General features: G+C 37.5%; 1 protein-coding gene across 3 annotated transcripts; it reads left to right on the forward strand.

The window, feature by feature from the left end:
• The first annotated feature begins 356 nt into the window (after positions 1 to 356).
• On the forward strand, positions 357 to 21,768 carry Gyf (GIGYF family protein Gyf). 3 transcript variants are annotated; one of them, XM_017088662.4, is made up of 9 exons: positions 361 to 480; positions 1,214 to 1,583; positions 1,638 to 1,811; positions 1,873 to 2,167; positions 7,123 to 9,756; positions 13,771 to 14,742; positions 14,801 to 14,875; positions 21,279 to 21,433; positions 21,495 to 21,768. In XM_017088662.4, exons 2-9 carry the CDS (start codon positions 1,248 to 1,250, stop codon positions 21,609 to 21,611), a joined length of 4,758 nt encoding a protein of 1,585 aa, XP_016944151.2. In that variant the 5' UTR covers positions 361 to 480; positions 1,214 to 1,247; the 3' UTR covers positions 21,612 to 21,768. The 3 variants fall into 3 exon arrangements, with proteins under 3 accessions (XP_070853293.1, XP_016944151.2, XP_016944150.2); XM_017088661.4 differs by having other exon boundaries at positions 362 to 480; positions 21,486 to 21,768; XM_070997192.1 differs by lacking the exons at positions 13,771 to 14,742; positions 14,801 to 14,875 and having other exon boundaries at positions 357 to 480; positions 21,486 to 21,768.
• Positions 21,769 to 23,014: the final 1,246 nt, after the last annotated feature.

The raw sequence follows: 23,014 nt of genomic DNA on the forward strand, positions 1-23,014 counted from the left end.
TTTTGTTTTCCTTTCTATCTCCTTTCCAACTTCTAGAAGCCATTTGGAATACAGTTTTTTTCCAATAATTTTGATTTTGTAAAATATGTTATATCGTCTTTTTATCGCCCAGACACTGCTTCGCGATGACAAAAAATTGTATGACGTATTCTATCATCCAGATGTGACTTCTTTGTTATTGTAAAATGTGTTCTATCGTCTTTATTTGGCGAAGAAGTTACTAAAAAGTGACTTATTCGCGATCCCGACCCTTCTGGTTTTTAAAAAAATTTTTTATATCGGACAAACCCGAGCTGTTTATAAATAAAACTGTTTCATGGGGATATGCTCTGTGGAATTAGGCTATAAAGCACATCAAAACCAGTTGCAGGAATGCCCCTAGCACTAAGTAAATTTGGGAGTAGACATGTTGGAAAGTGGCCACACTGGTTTCGACTGCATATTGTATTGGTATTGGTATTTTACTATAATATCGTACGTGTAAGTAAAGATTTTGCGATTTGAATTAATTTTTGTAATATTTCTTAATGTGATTGCCAAAAAAATGGATTTTAAATGGTTTGACGAAAGGCGAACATAAGTATTTACTCAATACACTTAACTTTCGCATATTGGCTATGCATCCTTACATTTGTTCACGCACCTGAACGCGCATTAGAGTGCTGAGCAAAAGTACATACAAGTGTATGTAGTTAAAATATTTATTATTTTTCTGTTCTTACTGTTGAGTCTGTTGCTATCAATATTTGCTCTAGTTGAAATAACGTTATTTAAAATATGGAAGAATGAAAATACATTAAATGTTAGATGGTGGCACTCAATAATTTTGAAAATGAGTGCATGTGTAATTACGTTTGTGTGTGATATTTCATTTCCATTTTTTAGGTTAGGTTGCTGTGTTGTCTTACTTGTTAATTCCCTTTATTTATACTGTATATTCGGTAATAACTTGGCAAGTTTTCTTATCAGTAATGAGCGCGCGTCCTTTTGATGGGAGTTATTAATTGGTCCCTTGCTCCGATTTCTCTGAGCAATGTTTCTCGTGATTTATTTTTTAGGCTTTAAGAGTAAAACTTTTTTAAACAAGAGTCGTTCAATTTTAACCCAGTTTTATCCCAATCTCAATTTAATCAGAACCAAAAACGATTTTTTTGGCGTTCTTCTGATAAATAAATTAATCAAGAAACTGAAAACATATTCTTTTTGAATTTAGCGTCAGCGTAACATAGAACAAGAGGCTACTGAAAATGACAGATTCGATGAAATTTGGTCCGGAATGGTTGCGCAATATGTCAGCCGAGCCATCGGGCTCTCCCAGTACCTACAACGTCAGTACTGGAGGCCCAAATAGCTCGATTGCAGTGCACAACCTGGGGAACAACACGACAGCCTCTGCATCGCGTAATCTATTTCCAGAATACCGGTACGGTCGAGAGGAAATGCTGTCCTTGTTCGATCGGAACTGTATGCTGCCGCAGATCCTGCCTTCGTTCAAAAAGCTTTTTGTGGAGAAGGTCCAATACCCGCTTGCTTTGACACCGAGCTCCGACGAGGACAACAACCAAAATATGCTTGGGAATAGCGTAGGTCAAATGATTTCCGTTGCCTTCCAGTATTGAAGTTTACTTTGCAAATAGTCGCGTCCTGCCTGGTTGCAGCGATCGTCCGGTGGATTTAGTACTGCCTCTCGGGGCACTGGACGTGGTGGGACAGTCGACCGGGGCCGAATACGCGGCAAATCTGTCTATCATCCTATATACCAACGTCCAAGTGGTCTTTACGATGAGGGCTTATCGGTAATATCCATCAAGGTAACTGAAAACACTTAAAGCAAGTTTTATTCGTTGCTACCTTATAGTTTTATTGTTGCAGGCTGAACGCACTTGGAGTGAACGCAACGGAACTGTCGATTCTGCAGTGACCAACATATCTAGTAGTGGCTCAGGTGCCATAGACTGGAACGGGACTCCAAGCTCAAGTCCTCGAAAAGACTTTTCCAGTCATCATCGCAACATGGAGAACTGGCGACGATCACGTAACGAAGACGGATCCGGAGACGGTCCAGTTGTCAGTGGTTCCATTAGCGGCCCTGACATAGCTGGTTGGAGAAGCGGTGGTGGCGCAGGAAGTACTAATTCCAGTTTTGGTACCAACAGTCATCGATGGGGTCAGTTACTTCCCATAATATTTTCTTTACAATTTGACCGAGTGGGATAGCCAGGATTTGGTTGAGGTCGTTTCAAACATTTTAATACAATGTTTTGCATGGGTTTTCTCCTGTTCAGGCAAATCGCTTAAAGCGCTCTGGCTACGCCCCTCTTTTGACCAGGGTTTAATATTGACCACATCATAAAATGCTGGAGAGGAGCATAAGTACCTTAAGAACAGAGTTTTTCATCCGTTGCCTTTCTACAAAGGAGGTTATAGTTAACTAGTTATATATTGCGGTGGAAACTTTATAAATTTATACTGCTGCCTCTTAAACCAATGTAATTTTGTCAATAAGCGACATTGTGTAAAATCACACGAATTTCCTATAAACCAGGGTCTCTATATTTTACCATTAGGTTTAATTAAAAATGTATTTAATGTTGAAAATGGTAAATTTTGTAAAAAGTTTTCTGTCGCAACATTCGATTATGGGCCGGTTTCTCGAGTCCCAGACAAAGTCCTGATAGCTATCTGTCTGAAAAAGTTAATGCCTAGATAAACTTGTAAAAGAAAATCGGGTTTCTCGACATCATTAATTTATTTTTTTTTAGAGAGTGCTGTTCATCACAAAATTTAACTGCAAAGAGGCAACACATCTTGCTTTGATAATTGCATCAGCGGTTTAGCTTTTGTTTTTTTTTGAGGTTACAACATTTCATAATAGTGGACTTTGTGAAATCAGCTGCCATTTTATCAAGTCAAGTTAGTCATTTTTGACATTGACGCTGATGAAAACCTAACTTCCTTAGCAGGCTCTGTCCGAGAAATGTTAGCCGGCACCCGAGAAATGGGCCCTAAGTTGCGAGATCTTAGAAGTCCTTTTGCAATACCAAGTTCAACATAAATTCGAGGGCTGCATTTTATACTTTCTTAAGTAAAGTGAGCCAAATTTAAGTATTATTAATTATACAGTCCTGTGACTATTTTGACCATTCGTCCTGAAGCATTCGCGAACGATTTGACTTGAAGACTTTAATCGTATCAGTTCGTTGCAAAAGTAGTTTTAAGTGGTATGGGCAAGTTGAACTGGAGAATTTCTGACTCACATTTTTATACCCGTTACTCGTAGAGTAAAAGGGTATACTAGATTCGTCGGAAAGTATGTAGCAGGCAGAAGGAAGCGTTTCCGACCCCTTAAAGTATATATATTCTTGATCAGGATTACTAGCCGATCTTGCCATGTCCGTCTGTCCGTCCGTCCGTCTGTCCGTATGAACGCTGCGCAGCGCAAGTTTGTTTCAGCAGAGTGCCGCGCCCACTCTAACGCCCACAAACCGCCCAAAACTGTGGCTCTTACAGTTTTGCTGCTAGAATAAAAATTTTAACTGAAACGAATTGTTTTCATCAATACCTATCGATTGACCCAAAAAAAAGTTTGCCACGCCCACTCTAACGCCCATAACGCTTAAATCTGTCTACCGCCGGTAGGTGGCGCATTTCAATCTCGCTTTGCTGCTTGTATATCTCCATTTCCCTTTGGTCCCATTAGCTGAGTAACGGGTATCTGATATTCGAGGTACTCGACTATAGCGTTCTTCCTTGTTTTTGTTAAAGTTATGGTCTCAAAGGTTAGTGGGGATAGCAGTACCAAGACCCGCGACATTCTGGGAAAATATTATCCGTACGAAATTAATGGAAATTAAATTCTGTCTGGCTGTTAATTTAGTATCTAGTTCAATTTTTATACATACATCGATTCATTTTTCATTAAAATAAGTTAAGAGTTAACGGCAAATTCCTTTGAATGTCTCTACTTGTCACTCTTTTTATACCCGTTACTCGTAGAGTAAAAGGGTATACTAGATTCGTCGGAAAGTATGTAACAGGCAGAAGGAAGCGTTTCCGACCCCACAAAGTATATATATTCTTGATCAGGATCACTAGCCGAGTCGATCTAGCCATGTCCGTCTGTCTGTCCGTCCGGATGAACGCTGAGATCTCGGAAACTATGGGAGCTAGGCTATTGAGATTTGGCGTGCAGATTCCTGAGCTTCTTACGCAGCGCAAGTTTGTTTCAGCACAGTGCCACGCCCACTCTAACGCCCACAAACCGCCCAAAACTGTGGCTCCTACAGTTTTGATGCTAGAATAAAAATTTTAACTGAAATGTATTGTTCTCACCAATACCTATCGATTGACCCAAAAAAAAGTTTGCCACGCCCACTTTAACGCCCACAAACCGCGAAAACCTGTGACGCCCACAATTTTCATGCTAGATAAAAAATTTTAACTGAAATGTATTGGTCTCGTCGATATCTATCGATTGATCCAAAAAAAAATTTGCCACGCCCACTCTAACGCCCATAACGCTTAAATCTGTATACCTACGGTAGGTGGCTCATTTTAATCTCGCTTTGCTGCTTGCAGTTCTCCATATAGCTGAGTAACGGGTATCTGATAGTCGAGGTACTCGACTATAGCGTTCTTCCTTGTTTTGTTTATATTAGTCATATAGTCATAGTGGGTACCATACGGGTTGATCCAGCCTTGTCCGTCTGTCCGTTTCTACAAAAGCTACTCTATAAAAAATTATGTTCTAAATATTAGAAAACCATTTTTTCGGAGCATCCTAGTTTTGACATTTTCTAAATCCAATGATCACCCTAGATTAGTTGGTGCAATTTTCTAAGTAGACGGGCGATTCGCCTTAAAACTATTGTTTGCGACGCGTAGTACGATGGCTCTATGTGATGCAGCGTTATTGCTCTGGGCTGCATACCGAGCGATTCTATCGCGATCAAAAAATGTTCCTCAATAGAGTAAGTTGTTTTAACCTTTTGTTAATTTCCTTTATCAGGTTTCAACCGTGGTGCCCACTAGCCTGACTTGTTAGTCTTACATTTTATTGTATTTATGGGGGCACCACTGGTTTACAATGATGATATTTCAGTTTAAACGGCGCTGCTGTTCAGGTCGTCCTACCAAATTTACCTTGCCATTTACCAAAGAAATTCAATTTAATAGTGTAAAACAGATCAGCCAGTCTGCTTTGTATATATATAATGCAATAGTATATTACAACATTCACTTCAACTCTAGGGCATAGAATATTATCATACCCGTTATTTTTATTGTAAAAGGGTATATTAGATTCGTTGGAAAGTATGTAACAGGTAGAATGGAGCGTTTTCGAGCCTATAAAGTATGTATAATCTTTATCAGAATCACTAGCCGAGTCTATCTAGACATTTCCATCGGTCTATCCGTCTGTATGAATGCTGAGATCTCGGAAACTATAAAAGCTAAAAAAAAGTGGGACTTGGCATGCAGATTCTTGAGCTTCTAGCAAACAAACGACTATAATGCTAAAACCTGTCTAGCACACACATTTTTATATTTTGTACAAATTTAAATGAGATTTTGTTTTGATTGTCAATATACAATGCCAAAAATCAAATCGGTCCATACTTTAAAAAGTTAAAAGCAAATAAAGTGTCCAATCTTGGGAACAGTCGCTTTGCTACTTTCATACTACTCTCCATTTCTCGCACTCCCCTTAGCTGAGTAACGGGTATCTGATTGTCGATGGCATCGACTATAGCGTTATCTCTTGTTTTTTATATATAATAATATCTATGTCATATATAGACGTATTCGTACAGTTCAAAGCAAAGCTTAAGTAAACTTTCAGCTGGTTTTGGGGTATTGATAGATTTCTTATTCGTTGGCAGAACTAGAGTATGGGCTTTTTATATTACACACGCCGCAACAGCGCCACCTAAGGTCGAGTCATTTATTTGCTTATAACATTTTAATAAATGGTCAGACTTGGAGAATTTTTGACATAAAGATATTGATAATCCCAACAAAATTGACAGACGGACATGGCTACATCGACTCGGCTTGTGATAAGTCGTACTTCTCTATTTTATAATTACAACTAAAAATAAGTCTTATTTTTCAATTTTTGTTATAAAAATTTAAAATAGGTATTGATTTTCAACTTTTTTAATAAAAGTTAAAAATATTCTGTGATTTCTAATATAAATATTGAAAGTAAGTCTTATTCTCCAATTCCTATTATAAAACTTGAAAATAAGTCGTATTTTGTGATTTGTATTATAAAAATTGAATAAAAATATCTTTTGATCCAATTGGTATATTGAAAGAATCTAAAAATCTACGTAATGACTCTTAGATCATATGTGTTTTTAGATTCTTTCATATAAAATATGACATTGAGATATTCAAGGACATTTTCAGGACTACCTTTTTATATACCTTTATATATGAAACTTCTATGTTCTGTTAAAAAAAAACAATTAAATAGTATCAGAAAATTATAATGATTAGGAATGCACCTTACTCTCTGTCTCTTTTTCCATGAACCTTTCAACATACCAATTGGTTGGTGGTTGGTGATATTTGAATTCAATTTTTATAATATAAATTAGAGAATAAAACTTGATTTGAATGTTAATGATAAAAATCGCTGAATAAGACCTATTTTCAATTTTAATTTTAAAAGTTGAAAAGTATGACTTATTTTCCATTTTTATGATAAAAAATAAAAAAATTAGATTTATTTTACCTACTACTTGCCGAAAAAAGTAAGTAAGTGGTATTTTTCCTATTTTTTTTAACGCTGTCTTGGGCCATATTTGTTTACACTTATTAAACTTACTTGCAGTCCCTCAACCAAACGACTATACCATACAGCAGCCATGGGAATCGATATAAGGTTTTTAAAATATACGTATGACATTAATTGCATAGTATGGATTTCGCTGCAGGGGCAGATAAACTTCTACTTGGCGAAGTAGCCTCATTTCTTGCTCAAAATCGTCTATTAAGTATTAACGGGTATCTAATGGTAGTGGCACTGGACTATAGCAACCCTTCTTGATAGGAATAAGTCTATTAGATAACTATATGTAGCAAAGATTATTAATTGTACACTCTTATTTTTAGGGAGGTCTACAAGTTGGCGCGACGAAGATGTTAACGTCGACAATCCAAGTAGTTTGCAACGTTCTATTTCAACGGTTGGGACTGTAGGCCCAGATCGAGAGCGGCCTGGAACTAGTAAAGGTTCCGGAATGGGAGCTGGAGAGGTAGCAAACACATCCAACCCTTCTATACGAATGTCAAGCTCGAAGACCTCACCATTGTGGAGTGTCAATAATGCAGGTGGTGCTGATGGCGATGACAATCTTCCAGAATGGGCTATGGAAAATCCATCCGAATTGGGTGGTAGCTTTGATGCAAGTGGTGCCTTTCATGGTGATGCTGATCCTCAAAATAACAAAAGTTTAATGGCTAAAGGACTTAACTCTGATCAGAGTTTGTCAAAACCTAAAAGTGAACCCCTTGCTGATACAAATAGTATAAACGATAAAACTTCTGATGACCCGTTAATGAAAAATTCCAATATAGCAGCTGCACAGGAAATTAACGAAAGCCGTCTATCTCCAATAAACTCAACAACAACAAAAATGGATGTGATCCATGGGGATATTTCAGATCGAATCAAAGAAGTCGCCGATGAAGTGGAAAAACTTATAACAGAAGATGATACTAAATCCTTAACGAATCCAAGCCAACTTCAAAGTGATAGCGGTCAGTTTCCTGCTGCGCTGCCAAGCTTGACAGATAATGAGTTGAACATGAAACCGAATTCTGTGAATGCTTCTGCAGTGCGACAGCAAGCACCTCCCACCATGCCTATACAAATCGCAACTTCAATTTCAGATGCAACTCACCCATCTCATCAGCATTCAGCCATTCCGTTTTCAAACCTTGTGGCTATGCAGCACCATAACTTGCATCATCAGCCACAATTTTCAATGATTCCCACGCCACATTTGATCAATCCAAATCTCAATGAATTATGGTTTTACCGGGATCCCCAGGCAAATGTACAGGGGCCATTCAGTGCGATGGAGATGACCGAATGGTATCGTGCTGGGTACTTTAATGAGAATTTGTTCGTGCGACGATTCTCCGATAATAGGTTTAGACCGTTGGGCGAGCTTATAAAATTTTGCCATGGGAACATGCCATTTACACACAGCCACTTACTTCCTTCGCCGATGGATTTAGAGAATCATCCTGTTGGTCAAATACCAGCGACTCTTTCAGCGGCACTTCCAATTACGCCCCGTAAGCAATCACCAATTGCTCTCCCGCTGACTGTTGTTGAACAGCAGTTGCAACAACAAAGATGTGATCAACTTAAGGCAAATGTAACCGCAGCCGCCGAATCTCTAAGTGCAGCAATTAAAGGAAACTTGGGAGGAAATAGCATGACCACTACGTCGCAAATGCTTACAATGCGATTTCAGATGTTACAGGATCAATACTTACAGCACCAAGAATACCAAATTCTGGCAGAGCTATCCAAAAATGAATGTTTTCAAAGGCTTTCGGCTGTCGAGCGAGAGGCGGTGGTTCGCCGCAAAGTTCAAGTGCTTGTTCTACCAGAGTATTTGAGCAGTTTAAACGGATTAAGCAACTCTCTTTCGGTGTTGAATCCTGCTGCCGGAAGTCAGTTATACAGTGTAGTGGCTGAACAGGCCAAGAAGGATCAGCAGCATATGTTCGGAAACAGCAGCGAGCAGCAACGACCAGGGGGTAATCTACTAGATGCTAATAATTTCATACTAAATGCTCAAATTATGCATCAGCAAGCTCAGCCAGTGGTTGTTCCCTTGGCAGCCTCCGTGGACTGTGTTAGGGAAAGTGGATCTGCAGGCGACCTAAATAAACTTGAAGAGCTGCCAAGAAATGACTTGGACCTAATAAATGAATACAACTTGCGAATGCTGTTGCGTGGTCAACCAACAGTTACCCAACAGCAACTACCATCTTTGCCAAATTCTGGTAACGAAAATCTCTCTGGCGGGGATTATATAACTGAAACACAATTGCTAGCGGGTCAAAACTTGATGATTCCAATGTGGTTACCCCCTAACAAGCAACAACAACCTGACCCACAATGGCCTGGAATGACTAACGAAAAGGCAACTCTATGGGAAGTGGGCAACATAAATGAAGAGCCCAATGAAGAGCAACAACTTTTAATGCTCAAGACCCCGCAAAGCTGCTATTCTGACACAGTACATTCTGTGCCAGCACCACCACTACCGCAAGTTCAGTCAGAAAATAATTTTAAACACAGCAGTTCAACGGAATTAGATCAGCCCCTTACAACTGATAATCTAAAGGAACCCAATAATCAAAAGTTAGTTCAATCCTTTGCTTCCGATATTGAACAGTATCAAAATAAGGAGCCAAATCTACACCAGCAACAGGGAAAGCACTCTAACAAACAGGTTTTGAATGTAAAGCAGAATGTGCCACAGTCGGTTCCAATAAAGCAAGTTAACGAAGACGACCGCAAGCGAGAGCAGACGGAAGAAAAGAAGCGGCAGAAGGAAGAGCGCAAGCGCCAGCAGGTCGAAGAAGAAAAACGTCGGGCTATTCTGGAATCGGAAGAAAGAGCGCGTCAAATGCAAGAGGAAAAAGAAAGGCAACAGCAAATACAAGCTCAACGTCGAAAGGCATTATTAGGCAATGCTCAATCAGTTCAAAGTGGCATGACAGGTAGGTTTCCATACTTAATTTTAAGTCAAATATTTATTTATTACATTAAATATCTGATATACTGACTGTATAAGTAGAAAGAAAAGTTACAACTTAGCCTCAAGGAAAACGATGAGATAAATTCAGAAGTTTTAAATCAGTATCAACAGCCAAGTCGACCTTTCACTTCCGTCATATTCTACTCAATCTATTATCAGTTTTATTTAGGTGTATAGCTCGTATTTTTAAGAGTTTTTAAGTACAATTTGTATACCCGTTACTAGTTTGTAACATGTAGAAGAAAGCGTTTTCGACCCCATTAAGTATATATATTCTTGATCAGGATCACTAGTCAAGTCGATCTAGCCATATCCATGTCTTGTCGGAAGACCCACACGAGCGGCATTTCATACTCTGCGAATGGTAGCATAATGATCTCCGTGATATCCACGTGTACGTGCTGATCCTTGATGGTCTTGATTCAATGTATCGGACCTACTTCGTTACAGGAAAAGCAGGCCCATACCATCACACCATACCCTCCATGCTTTATGGTCTTTGCGGTGTACTGGGGCTCAAATTCCGAGTTCTTTGGACGTTTGACATAGGATCTGGATCCTTTTCCACCAAACAAAACCACCTTGCTCTCATCAGACCATAAAATATTCCTCCACTGACGGGTCACCAATTTGCATGATCCTTGGCAAACTTAATTCGCTAAGAAATATTTATGGCATTTAAAAGTGGTACCTTTTTATTTTAAGCCCCTTTTTTAGCTCTGTAGCAGATATAAAAGTATTCAGTTTAAAGGCACAATTACATAACATTAAAATAGAGAGTACATCTGCGTAGCAGATTTGAAAGGATCCATTTTGTTCTGACGGATCAATCAATTGACGAAAAGGGGGGTCATAGATTGTTTTCGTCCTCGTGTTTCATGTTTTTCTTTATAGTTTAAAGCGTTCTTAATCATTTTATTTGAACATCCGACCAATCGGCCAACTTCTGTAAGATTTTCCATCCTTTATCAACTTTTGGATGATATCACGCTTTTCCTCAGTTCAATGTTTTGCACGTCCCATTTTATGTTTTATTTATTTTCAAACTTTTTATGACCAAAATATCGAAATCATAAACAAACCTGATAAACACGTGCTTTGAATAAAGGCCATTAGCCAAAATATGAGGTATTTGTTAATAAATGTGGAAGTGGTGCTATATTTTTTCCGGCATTTTTGGGGTTTTTTTAATAAAATAATTTAATTTAAAAATGTGGGCACACATTTTCTGGTTAGAAGGAATACTAAAGAGTACAAAAACTTTCTGTGAAAAAAGAACACTGAAAACAATTTCGTTCACTCAAAACAAAATGTATTGAAGTGGTGCTATTTTTTATTCGCCACTGTATGTGATTTCTCAAGAAAATCTTTTTAAAAGGGTGGAAGGGTGGCTCACGATATAATTTAACGGAGTATCAATCTAATTTTGTGACGGCCCTTTTCTTTTTTTAAAGCCTTCTACTTGAAATCACCAGGGATCGCAATCATGATGAGTTTTATTTTTAAACTAAAAATAAATCATTATTTTTGATAAAAAAAAAGATTTATTTTAAAAATCAAAAATTATCATTATTCCTGAGCAAAATAAATAAAAATCAAAAATAATTGTTATTTCTGATTTTTATTTGTTTTACCAAAATAAAACTGATTTTGTAACAACTGCTTCCCTGTGCCGACTTTTTTAAATTTTTTAAATAAATCTGCAAAAGGAACGCAAAGGATTGTCCTGGAAAACAAATTGGTTATATTGGCCTTCTGCATCCTTGCAGTTGATATTTTTGCTTTAGGCGTTTAACACGCATCCTCTCAATCTTAAGAATTTGCGGATACTGAAGAATTGATAAAAGTTACTGGGTAAATTGGTGGTTTGATATTTAAATCAATTCTTCAGTAACCGTGAATTCTTAGGACGTAGAGGATTAGCTTCTACAGATTGTGTGGATCACACTCAACTTAATACAAGAAAGGAAGTTAACTTCGGCATGCCGAAGTTTGTATACCCTTGCAGTTATAATTATTATTCATTTATTCATATTATTTTCCCACCAATTTTCCGATCGTTCCTATGCAGCTTTATGATATAGTCGTCCGATTTTGATCAAATTAAATTCAAAATTCAGAATTAATTAAGAAATGTTATTTCCAAGCGTAGGAGGTATATGTTAAAAAAACACCAAAGATATAACTAAAAAAAATTTTTTATTCCTATTGGAGCTATAAGAAATAGTTGTCCGGTCCGACTGGTTCCGACTTATATACTACCTGCAAAAGATATAAGACTTTTGGGAAAGTTTCAGCCCGATGGCTTAAAAACTGAGAGACGAGTTTGCGTAGAAACGGACGGACAGACGGACATGGCTAGATCGACTCGTTTAGTGATGCTGATCAAGAATATATATACTTTATGGGGTCGGAAACGTCTCCTTCACTGCGTTGCAAACTTCTAACTGAACCCTCTGCAAGGGTATAACAACAAAAGTAATATTTTAGAGCCGTAATTATATATAAAATTAATTCAGACACTTTTAATACGACTTTAAAATATTTTGGTGCTGGAGAAATCTTATAGTAGTAGTCATTTATTTATGAACAATTCGTGTTTTATTACTGAATGCGTTCATATATAATTATTATTTTTTCCCGATATATTAAAAAACACCAAAGATATAATTTTTTTATATTTTTTTTCCGATTGTTCCTATGGGAGCTATAAGATATAGTTGTCCGATCCGGCTGATTCCGACTTATATACTACCTTCAAAAGAAAGAAGACTTTTGGGACAGTTTCAGCCCGATAGCTTTAAAACTGAGAGACTAGTTTGCGGACAAACGGACGGACAGACGGACATGGCTAGATTGACTCGTCTAGTGATGCTGATCAAGAATATACTCGTATATACTTTATGGGGTCGGAAACGTCTCCTTCATTGAAATCATAATACCCTCGCAAGCGTATTAAAACTGGTATGTGTGTTAAATGTTGGCCCCATTTGCTTTGAAGAGTTCGCGGCTTTAATTGGTTTATTAGTTAATTTTGAGCAAGAGAAAATGACGACAGCATTTCGTTTGGGATTGGTATGCAGATAAAAACATTTACTAGCGTGGTTAGGTCAAAAGCACTTGTTCTACTGCCTAAAGCAAAAATATCATCTGCAAGGATGCAGAAGGCCAATATAACTATTCTGTTTTCAGGACACTCCTTTGCGTTTGATTTGTAGGAACGGGGAAAGCCGTGGTTTCAAAATGAGTTTTATTTTGATCAAAAAAAAATCAGAAGTAATCGTTATTTTTGATTTTTATTTATTTCGGTCAGAATTAATGATTATTTTTGATTTTTATTATAAAACTACGTGTTGTAAAATTGTTTTTGCCTTTGCTCATAAAATTGTTAAAAAATAAAATTTTAAAAACTTGCACAAAAAAAAATTTTGGACTCTTCGTGGGCTTGAACTCACGCCATTTAGATGATTTTGAAAGTTCAACGCATTAGACCGCTAGGCCACCGATTTTCAAATTTCAGGGCAATTTTTCAGTTTTAAGGGCGATTTTTGATGACTTTTTGTTCTACTAAGTATGTCGATTTTGCCCTAAATATTCGCATAAGGTAATAGAATAAATTTCGCATTTTAGAAAAATTAACACTAAAACATTTTATCTATGGCGATTTTTCCTATATTTAGGGAGATTTTTCTTAGTGTTAGGGTTTCCTAGTATTTAGATCAATAATTTTATGAGTGTAAAGATCTATAGGGGCTTGGCATCATGCGGTGAACATGTTAGCGTATCACAGGGCTAACTGAAAAATAAATCAATTCTGTATTTAAAAGGTAATGGAAATCCGCTGGTATCGACAACACCTTTTTTTAATTATTATATTTTTTAAAAATGTATACTTTAATTTATTTCTATACAAATGCATAAATACACAAATTTAAAAAAAATAATTTTTGTATAAAAATGTATAATAAAATTCCAGCTAGTTCCGTGTCTCTTCAAAGCAATAAGAACGACGCTGTCAAAACGGCTGAGCCGCAGTCTGCTTCTCGTCTACCTTCTACATCCGTAGCACCATGGTCTCTTCAATCACCAAACTCTAACAGTACTGCGCCTGGACTGGCAGAGATACAAAAGGCAGAACGTCGGGAGCGCCGTGCAGACCAGCAGCGACATCAGGAACTACTAGATAAGCAACTGCGTGCCAATGCTGCTGCTGCTGCTGAAGCTAACGATGCTTTGCTAAAGTGGCAGGCAGCACCAGCGGCGGCTCCTGTAATGAGCCTTGCCGAAATTCAAGCGGAGGAGGCCAAGCGGTTGGCCAATGAAATTGTGGATCAGCAGCGTCGGCGCGAACTAGAGCAACACCAACATGTCACTCTACCATCAGCCGTTGTAGGGACGAGTGGAACTACCAACATCTGGGGCAGCGCTAATAAGGCATGGAGTGGTTCGTCCCTTGTTCCATCACTCCCAATGAGATCAAACACCGGAACTGGACTGTGGGACGAACCAAGTGCATCAGGTGCTAATCAAACTTTGTATGTATCTGGAACGAGCAATAGCAGTACAGTTACTGCGGCCGCAGTTTTGGTAGCTGGACTAAACTCGGCGAATAAAACCAATCAGCCAACTCAAAATAAACCGTCGACTTCATTTGCATCGCCTCGAAATTTACGCAAGAGTCAAACATTGCCAGCCATACATAACACAGGAAAAACAACAAAAAGTACCACAGGACAACAACAAGAGAAACAAAAAATGGTCCCGGTTCGTGCGGGTTCAAAAGTAGCAATTGCCTCTATAGAGGACAAAGATAAAGAGAGAAAGTCTAATGTTAAAAGTCATGTGCAGCAAGGCACGGATCAGACCATTAGTAAGGTTAATGAGTACGAAAGCGAGTTCACTAGCTGGTGTATGAAAAGCCTAGATAATATGTCAGCCAAAGTGGATGGTAAATATTTTTAATATTCACCTATTTATCAACTTAAATTATTTTTTAATATTTTTAGTACCAACGTTCGTAGCATTCTTGCAGGACTTGGAAGCCCCATACGAGGTGAAGGACTATGTGCGAATATATCTTGGTATGTAGTTTTCTGTATAAAGACTATCGATTAATCGTATAATTTTAATGACAATTTCTTTTAGTAAAAATGTTATTTTCTCCATTAGGGTTCTGTCATCAAAAAAGCCTATTTTTTTGCACTTTTCTATGTAATCTGGTTAGATATATTTGATTATACTCTTTTGTATATTATAAAGTGCTATTATAATAACATGTACCCGATTCTATCGCGTAACATATCGGTGAAAAAGCGTTTGCCAGGGCGCTTAAAAATGCGTATTTTCGGAAAAAAGTTGAATTCCCATTCTTGTTGAATTTGGTTTCAGAACTAAAAAACTGTCAACTTGGAAGCCCGATTAATGTAAATCTTACTCGTATGGTCAGGGATCCCTATCCGAGCCAAACTAGCCATGTGAATCTGTCCGACCACACACTTTCCGTATGAATGTTGAGATCTCGGAATCTATAAGTTGGTTCAGTGCAAATGACCTTTAAAGGCGCAACTTGCAAGGCCTATATCTATTAAAATATTACATTTTATATTCTTAGATAAATAAATTCATACATTCATAATTCATATCACAGTATATTTAAGTTTTTTAGCCTCTTTTATAAGTATCCGTTTGCTGAAAGAATTATGATTAGACTATATAGCATGGACTGTAAATAATACGTATTGATCTGTTTTTAGGATCTACACACGAAGAAAAGTAAAATACCTACCGTAGTGATAGTCTTCGGTTAACCTATATATTTTCATCATGATATTTAAATTGTAAATTTTTTTATACCCTTGCAGAGGGTATTATGATTTCAGTCAGAAGTTTGCAACGCAGTGAATGATACGTTTCCGATTCCATAAAGTATATACTCGTATATTCTTGATCAGCATCACTAGACGAGTCGAGATAGCCATGTGCGTCTGTCTGTCCGTTTCTACGCAAACTAGTCTCTCAGTTTTAAAGCTATCGGGCTAAAACTTTCCCAAAAGTCTTCTGTCTTTTGCAGGTAGTCGGATCCAGCCGGATCGGACAACTATATCTTATAGCTCCCATAGGAAGGTCTTTTTGACTTATTATCTTATACTATTGGGAATATTATTTTTTTGCATTTTTAAGAATGTCGAATTTAATTGAATAATTATAAATGCAAGGGTATACAAACTTCGGCTTGCTGAAGTTAACTTCTATCCTTATTTTTTTTTGAATAATGATTATTTTTAATATTTATAATATTCCTCAAACATAATGATTATTTTGGCAATTTTATAAGCTAAGCCTAGTTGTATTCGTATCGAAAATACGCGTCCTATGACACCTCATTTGTCAAAATTCGATGGTTTGTCCTCTGTATATTGATGCTGCTGTCAACGACCTGACTCTAAAGATTTAGTCTGCCACTGCCGCATCCACAGCTAACCGTAATCACTATGCTGTTCAATAGCTAAATAATGCCCTTATAAATCGTGGAATAACGACTTTGGTTAGGCAGACGCTGGATGCAAACGCGTCATCCACAAGACTTAGATATTTTTAAAACGGCTTCTTTATTAAGAAAAGCTTTTTATGCTAGGACGGACTTTTTTCTCCGTAAACACTTGTGCTATCGATCCGAATGCTGATCGAGACTTCGAGCTGTGGAAATTAACTCGCGGGTTTAAGCGACAGCCTCTCCAGAAGTTTCCTTTGCTTCGATCAGACGGTATGATGAAACAGCTAAGGAATTCTCTGATTCTTTGGAAGAAAGATTCAAGCCTTTTAAATTGGTCACAGATGAAGAGTCTACTGTTACAAAAGCTTTTGATGATGTTCCCTCTGGTCCTGCTTCTCAAATTCTGCCTATTGGTAGAGAAGAAGTTAAAGACCAAATTAAGCGATTAAAGTCGAACAAGGCCCGTAGGCATGACAGTATTGGGAAAGTGGCTAAAGCTATTATCGTTCTTGTACGAAGCATGCAAATGCTACTATGATCCCCAAGAAAGGAGTCCCTCCGCGCCCCAATTCTTGCCCAATAATTGCCAACCTTCTCCGCGATTTTTGAGCGAATCTTTCTAAAAAGGCTCTTTAGTGTTCATCTATTGCAGGACGCAATTCCGAATCATCAGTGAGACCAAAGTGCATAACGCTGCTGAGCAAATGCATCGGGTGGCCATTTTTAGATGTCAAGCAAGCCTTTTATGGAGTCTGGCACTGCGGCTTACTCTTTAAGCCTTCCCCGACACACTTTCATCTCCTCCGCTCATTTCTTATTGGCACCTTCCACCTTCCTTCCAGGTGGATGTTCGAGGATCCAAGTCTGCTTTTAGGCCTATACTTGCTCAGTCCCTCAGGGAAGTGTGCTGGGCCCAGTCTTATACACCATGTTCACCTCGGACCTTCCTTCGCCCAGAAGCAGCTACTTATGCAGATCACACTACATTTCTGGCGACAAGTGGTCTGCGAAGAGAGGCGAAAGATATGGTGCAGGAGTTAAATGAGTTTAAGGCCTGGGCGTCAAGGTGAAATATCGATGTTAGTTCTGCAAAATCTTAGCATGCCACATTTTTGTTGAACAGGCTGAAGACTTATTGCCTCACCCTGGTCGGGACTCCAATAATGCACTCCTACACGATAAGGTACCTAGGACTTACTCTAGACAGGCGGCTTACATGGAAGCTGCCCATTGTGGCTACCTGTGCTTCCACAAGGCAAAAGTCGAGGAAAATGAGATGGCTCCTTCGTCCGGGCAGTGGTCTGTCGATCACCCCGAAAACTTGGCACTTCAAAGCTTTTTTAATGGCTAGTCTACGTTGGGGTATAAACTTCTCGGGCACTGCCTGTAAACGTCAATAAAAAGAATTTTAAGACATGATAAACGCCCCAAATTATACAAGAACACTACAATTTTTCTAGATCTCATAATAATCCATCAAGACTCGTCTATCACACAAACAGACTTGCACTCACACTTTCCTACTATCTACTACGCTAGGTGTGCCCTCTAACCTAAAAAAAAGTCGCTCAGATTTTCCACATAGATGAAAGGAGTCTTTTGTTATCCCACATCATAAAAAGGGGAGCAAATTGAACGCACGTAACTACAGTGGTATCTCAAAGATATTAGCTATACTTAAGCTGTTCGAAAACATTACACCCTATTTGCAATATATTTGTAGGTCTCTTATTTTCTCATGCCATCACGGATTTTTTATTTATATATATATAGCAAATATATATTCTTGATCAGCATCACTAGACGATCCGATTTAACCTGTCCGCCTGTCCGGTTTTAATCGAAATAGTCACTGAGTTTTAAAGCTATCGGAATGAAACCTTCCCAAAAGTGTTCTATTGCAGGTAGTAAATAAGAAGGAACGAGCAGGTTCGGACAACTGTATCTCATAGCTCCTATAGGAATGATAGGAAAATTAATGTAATAAAAATAATTTTTTAATATTTTAGAATTTAGAAACAAATATTAAAAAAAAATCAAGAAATGAAGCTAACTTTCCAATTTTTGGAAAACTAAAAAATTATTACAGAAATTTTAAGATAATGTTCCATTTTAACTTAGTTCCGTATATGTTTATCAAAAGCAAAATTAAACGTTCTTTGTATTATATTGTTATTTATTTTCCGATCCTTCCTGTATATTATATCGTAGTCAATTGGTCTCGTCAATACCTATCGATTGATCCAAAAGAATTTTGCCACGCCCACTCTAACGCCCATAACGCTTAAATCTGTCTACCGCCCACATTACCATATATTGAGATCACGGGTAGGTGGCGCATTTCAATCTGGCTTTGCTGCTTGCATATCTCCATTTCCCTTTGGTCCCTTTAGCGGAGTTACGGGTATCTGATAGTCGAGGTTCTCGACTATAGCGTTCTTTCTTGTTATTAATTTGAATTCGTGATTCTGAAATATAACAAAATGTTATATACCTGAATAGAAGAGAAAAACAACGAAGCTTAATTATTTTCCTATTATTTTCACAATAATTATCCGATCGTTCCCATGGCAGCTATATGATAAAGTTGTCCGATTTTGTTTTAAATCTAACACAATATTCTAAAATATTAAAAAAAATTATATTCATACACCTAATAAATATCGTATTTTAATAAAAAAAAAACAATACAAACATTGTTGTATAGCGTATTTGGTCAAACCTAAACGCTAGTGAATTGAAATGTAACTTTATCATGTTATTTTTGTGATTATTTTTCAATTTCCTACAAATCGGAAAGCTCAGAACATACAATGTTTTCATAGGAACGACCTGCAAAGGTATATAAACTTCAGCTTGCCAAAGCTTGCTTTATTTCTGGATTTTATACAATATGTTTTTACGATATTACGATAAAAAAACTCGGACTATCTGTGGATCTGTCTTCCCAGAAACAAAAAAAAATTAATTTCGGACGCGGCAAAGCTAAAACTGCAAATTCAAAATCTTTAGAAAAACACAAAATACCTACGTAGTAGAAATACAGATCTAAACATGTTTCAAAATTCGTATAAAATTGTCAACTAAACGCGCAATAATATTTAAATGTAGTTCGAGCCTGTCTTGTAAATTGAGAGGAAATTTCAATTATGTTGCTCGTGAACATCATATATTTGTTATACCCGTTACTCTTAGAGTAAAAGGGTAGCTGTGGAAAAGAAAGCTTTTCGAACCCAAATCTGTTTATTTCAATCTAATAAGAAGATAAGAATCAAAAGAGAGCGAAAAATTTATCAACTAACGGTCGTTCGCGACTGGTTCTTAATTCAACAAAAACCAAACAAATCGAGATATTTCGTTGCGAGCAGACTCATTAGAATCAATTTTAAAAGTAAAGTTATTGCTTTTGAATATTGCGCCCCAATTCGCAGATTTTTGCATTTTGCTAGATTAAGCCCAAGTCGACTTCCATTTTGCCAATATTATGAAAATTATAGCTCAATAAACCCCATCGTTTACGCTAAGCAAATAGCTAACAAAATGCTATCGAAAAGCAAATAAAAGTTTCAGAAAACGTTTATCTTATATTAGCTCTATACTAGCTCTCAATAGAAATTCCCTGGGATTTTATTTTAAAAGCGACTTTTCTTGTTATTGTTTTTTTCAATCTTTTAATACCTATCTGCATTTCATCTAAAGCCGTGCAAATCAGACTATTTTGTGAACAGTTTGCCATGACGTCAGTGCCAGTCAATAACGTGCATAAGTATGTGTACTTGCAGTTTAAATTAGGAACTGAAGACAGCGTTCTCTATTGTTTCACTTAATATCCTTCGCCAGAAGTTTGATTAAGTTATTTTTCAGGCGTAAGTTCCACCTCGAAGTTCATAGATTAATGTTTAAACCCCCCGACTAAGAGGAACCTATACCTGTCTTTTCTGAGTACCGTCTGGCGACCACATTTTGGAAGCTAGGGAGTTACATTTTAAAGACAACGTTGTACTATCGTCCATGAAGCCCGTGTTTGCTTTAGACGATTGGCCCTAAAGTTTAAAATTATAATTTATTTGTTTTGTCTGTGCGCGCTTAAAGTGTTTGGGACCGTTAGTTTTAAGCTAAATGATTGTTGAGGGATTCGACTATAGCGTTCTCTTTTATTTCGTATACCATTTTTCGGTTCGTAGGCTTTTCCATTAAAATATTAGCACTAAAATAAAGCAACGATATTTTTATACCCGTTACTCGTAGAGTAAAAGGGTATACTACATTCGTCGGAAAGTATGTTACAGGCAGAAGGAAGCGTTTTCGACCCCATAAAGTATATATATTCCTTATCAGGATCACTAGCCGAGTCGATCTAGCCATGTCCGCCTGTCCGGATGAACGCTGAGATCTCGGAAACTATAAGAGCTAGGCTATTGAGATTTGGTGTGCAGATTCCTGAGCTTCTTACGCAGCGCAAGTTTGTTTCAGCAATGTGCCACGCCCACTCTAACGCCCACAATCCGCCCAAAACTGTGGCTCCTACAGTTTTAATGCTAGAACAAAAATTTTAACTGAAATGTATTGTTCTCATCAAAACCTACCGATTGACCCAAAAAAAGTTTGCCACACCCACTTTAACGCTCACAAACCGCCCAAAACTGTGACGCCCACAATTTTCATGCTAGATAAAAAATTTTAACTGAAATGTATTGATCCCGTCAATACCTATAGATTTATCCAAAAAAAATTTGCCACGGCCACTCTAACGCCCATAACGCTTAAATCTTTCTACCGCCGGTAGGTGACGCTTTGCTGCTTGCATATCTCCATTTTCCTTTGGTCCCTTTAGCTGAGTAACGGGTATCTGATGGTCGGGGTACTCGACTATAGCGTTCTTCCTTGTTTAAGTTTGCAAAATATTTAAGTTTAACATTTAAGAAAGTACACAGTCTAAGGAAATAATATAACAAATAGTTATACTGGGCTAACGAAGGTTAATCTTTCAGGTGAAGGAAAAGAGTCACTGGATTTCGCAAGGCAATTTTTGGAACGGCGCAGCAAGTACAAGAGCTTGCAACGTGCCCAAAATGCACACAATGATGATATGTGCAAACCGGCTCCAGCCATAACACCATCGGCAAATGACTATACTGACAGCAAGGTGAGTCAAGAAAATGCATTTCAAATACCTTATTAATGGTTCCTTATTTAAGAACAAGCAGAAAAAGGTTAAGAAGAATAAGATGACTAAAATGGACGCCCGCATTCTAGGGTTTTCGGTCACAGCCGCTGAGGGTCGCATAAATGTTGGCGTTCGTGACTATGTCGAAGGACCATAACCACTCTGGAAAGGCCAACGACAACCTCAAATTTTATATAAAATTACAAATCTTATAAACTGCGAAATTAATTTAAATGTTAGGTCACAAGTGGATATGCGCTGAACCCTGATATACCTTAAAAAATATATATAAATATATATATACACAAAGAAAATTGTTGTTACTCAATTATTGTTACCAAATAAATATTCGTTAGTCGATTCCTTCTCGTATGCTTTGTCGGTCAGACCAGTCAGGGTTGTACTGCCCAGCCCCCGGCAAAAAAGCACAGGAGAAGGGTGAGTTTCGAAAAATGTACATTAGTTGCGGCTCTGTCGCTCTCAGCTGGTATTGTTTCCGCCTGCTGCTGGCTTTGTCGTTGCCGCTATTATTTGGTCGTTGTTGTATAAAATTTGTGCACTCAAAAATGTATACATTGCGCAATCAAACAAATTATCGACTTTTGTCTTTTTCCACTTGAACGCAAAATAATACAAAACAGAGTTAACGCTTCTAAGTTTGGTATTAATGCTGAATGCATCTGCAATTTTTTGTTTAAAAACACTGATATTACAGACACGGGTTTCGCAAATTTTAAACTTTAATCCGTTTGAAGTGAGTGATGGCACTGTGGAAGGTAGTAAACGTAGTTACGAATCGCTCAGGAAGACTACTAAATTCGGTAAAATGGTAACTTACCAGTCAAAATTACTAATATTTTATTGTCTACAGAGACCTCATTTTTAATAATCCACTAAATAGGTTGAAAATAGACAATAACAGAAAGAACAAGAAAAACGCTATAGTCGATGGCTTCGACAATTAGCTTAAGGGAGTGCGAGAGGGATGGAGATATGCTTAAAGCAACTCTCCTTTTTCACTAACACACCTAGCCTATAGCGCCACCTATCTTCTTTAGCGACACTTGGCCTACATCGCCAACTAGCCTACATCGCCCCTAGTGGCCTGGTGGCGTATTAGTGAGAACAGCTGATTTGCTGCATGTGGAGTGGAATCTCGATCGAATTGCCAGATATTGATTATTATTTGGTTATTACTTTTTAATAAATGGTCTGATTTCAATAATTTTTGGCAACAAAGTCTCATTCAAATTTTTACAACATTTTAGTGTTAGAAATTCGGCATGTGATCCTCTATGCAAATCGCTGAGCCGATTGCATAAACTCTAATTATAGTCGTTAGTTGTAGAGTAAAAGGGTATAATGTATTACGAAAAATATTTTTGGTATCCATTTTTTTTAGTTATATCTTGAGTTTCGCTTATCTAGTTTTGGTTATATATGTCTTACTTTACAATAATAAGGTCCCCCTTTAATATTGCCGAATAAATTATTGAGTATATTGTGAGCTTCAAGTCGTCAAAGTTTAAAAAATTGGGGAATTTTTAAAGAATTTAGTGA

The sequence above is a fragment of the Drosophila suzukii genome, chromosome 4, assembly GCF_043229965.1.
Source record: "Drosophila suzukii chromosome 4, CBGP_Dsuzu_IsoJpt1.0, whole genome shotgun sequence".
Taxonomy (NCBI): Eukaryota; Metazoa; Arthropoda; class Insecta; order Diptera; family Drosophilidae; genus Drosophila; species Drosophila suzukii.

What these genes read in the sequence shown, in the direction of transcription:
- Gyf (XM_017088661.4), top strand. Translation starts at nt 1,248, where the DNA reads ATGACAGATTCGATGAAATTTGGTCCGGAATGGTTGCGCAATATGTCA. An exon ending in TATGTCAGCCAAAGTGGATG is followed by an intron (nt 14,743 to 14,800) that starts GTAAATATTTTT and finishes TAATATTTTTAG; the next exon opens with TACCAACGTTCGTAGCATTC. An exon ending in CTATGTGCGAATATATCTTG is followed by an intron (nt 14,876 to 21,278) that starts GTATGTAGTTTT and finishes TTAATCTTTCAG; the next exon opens with GTGAAGGAAAAGAGTCACTG.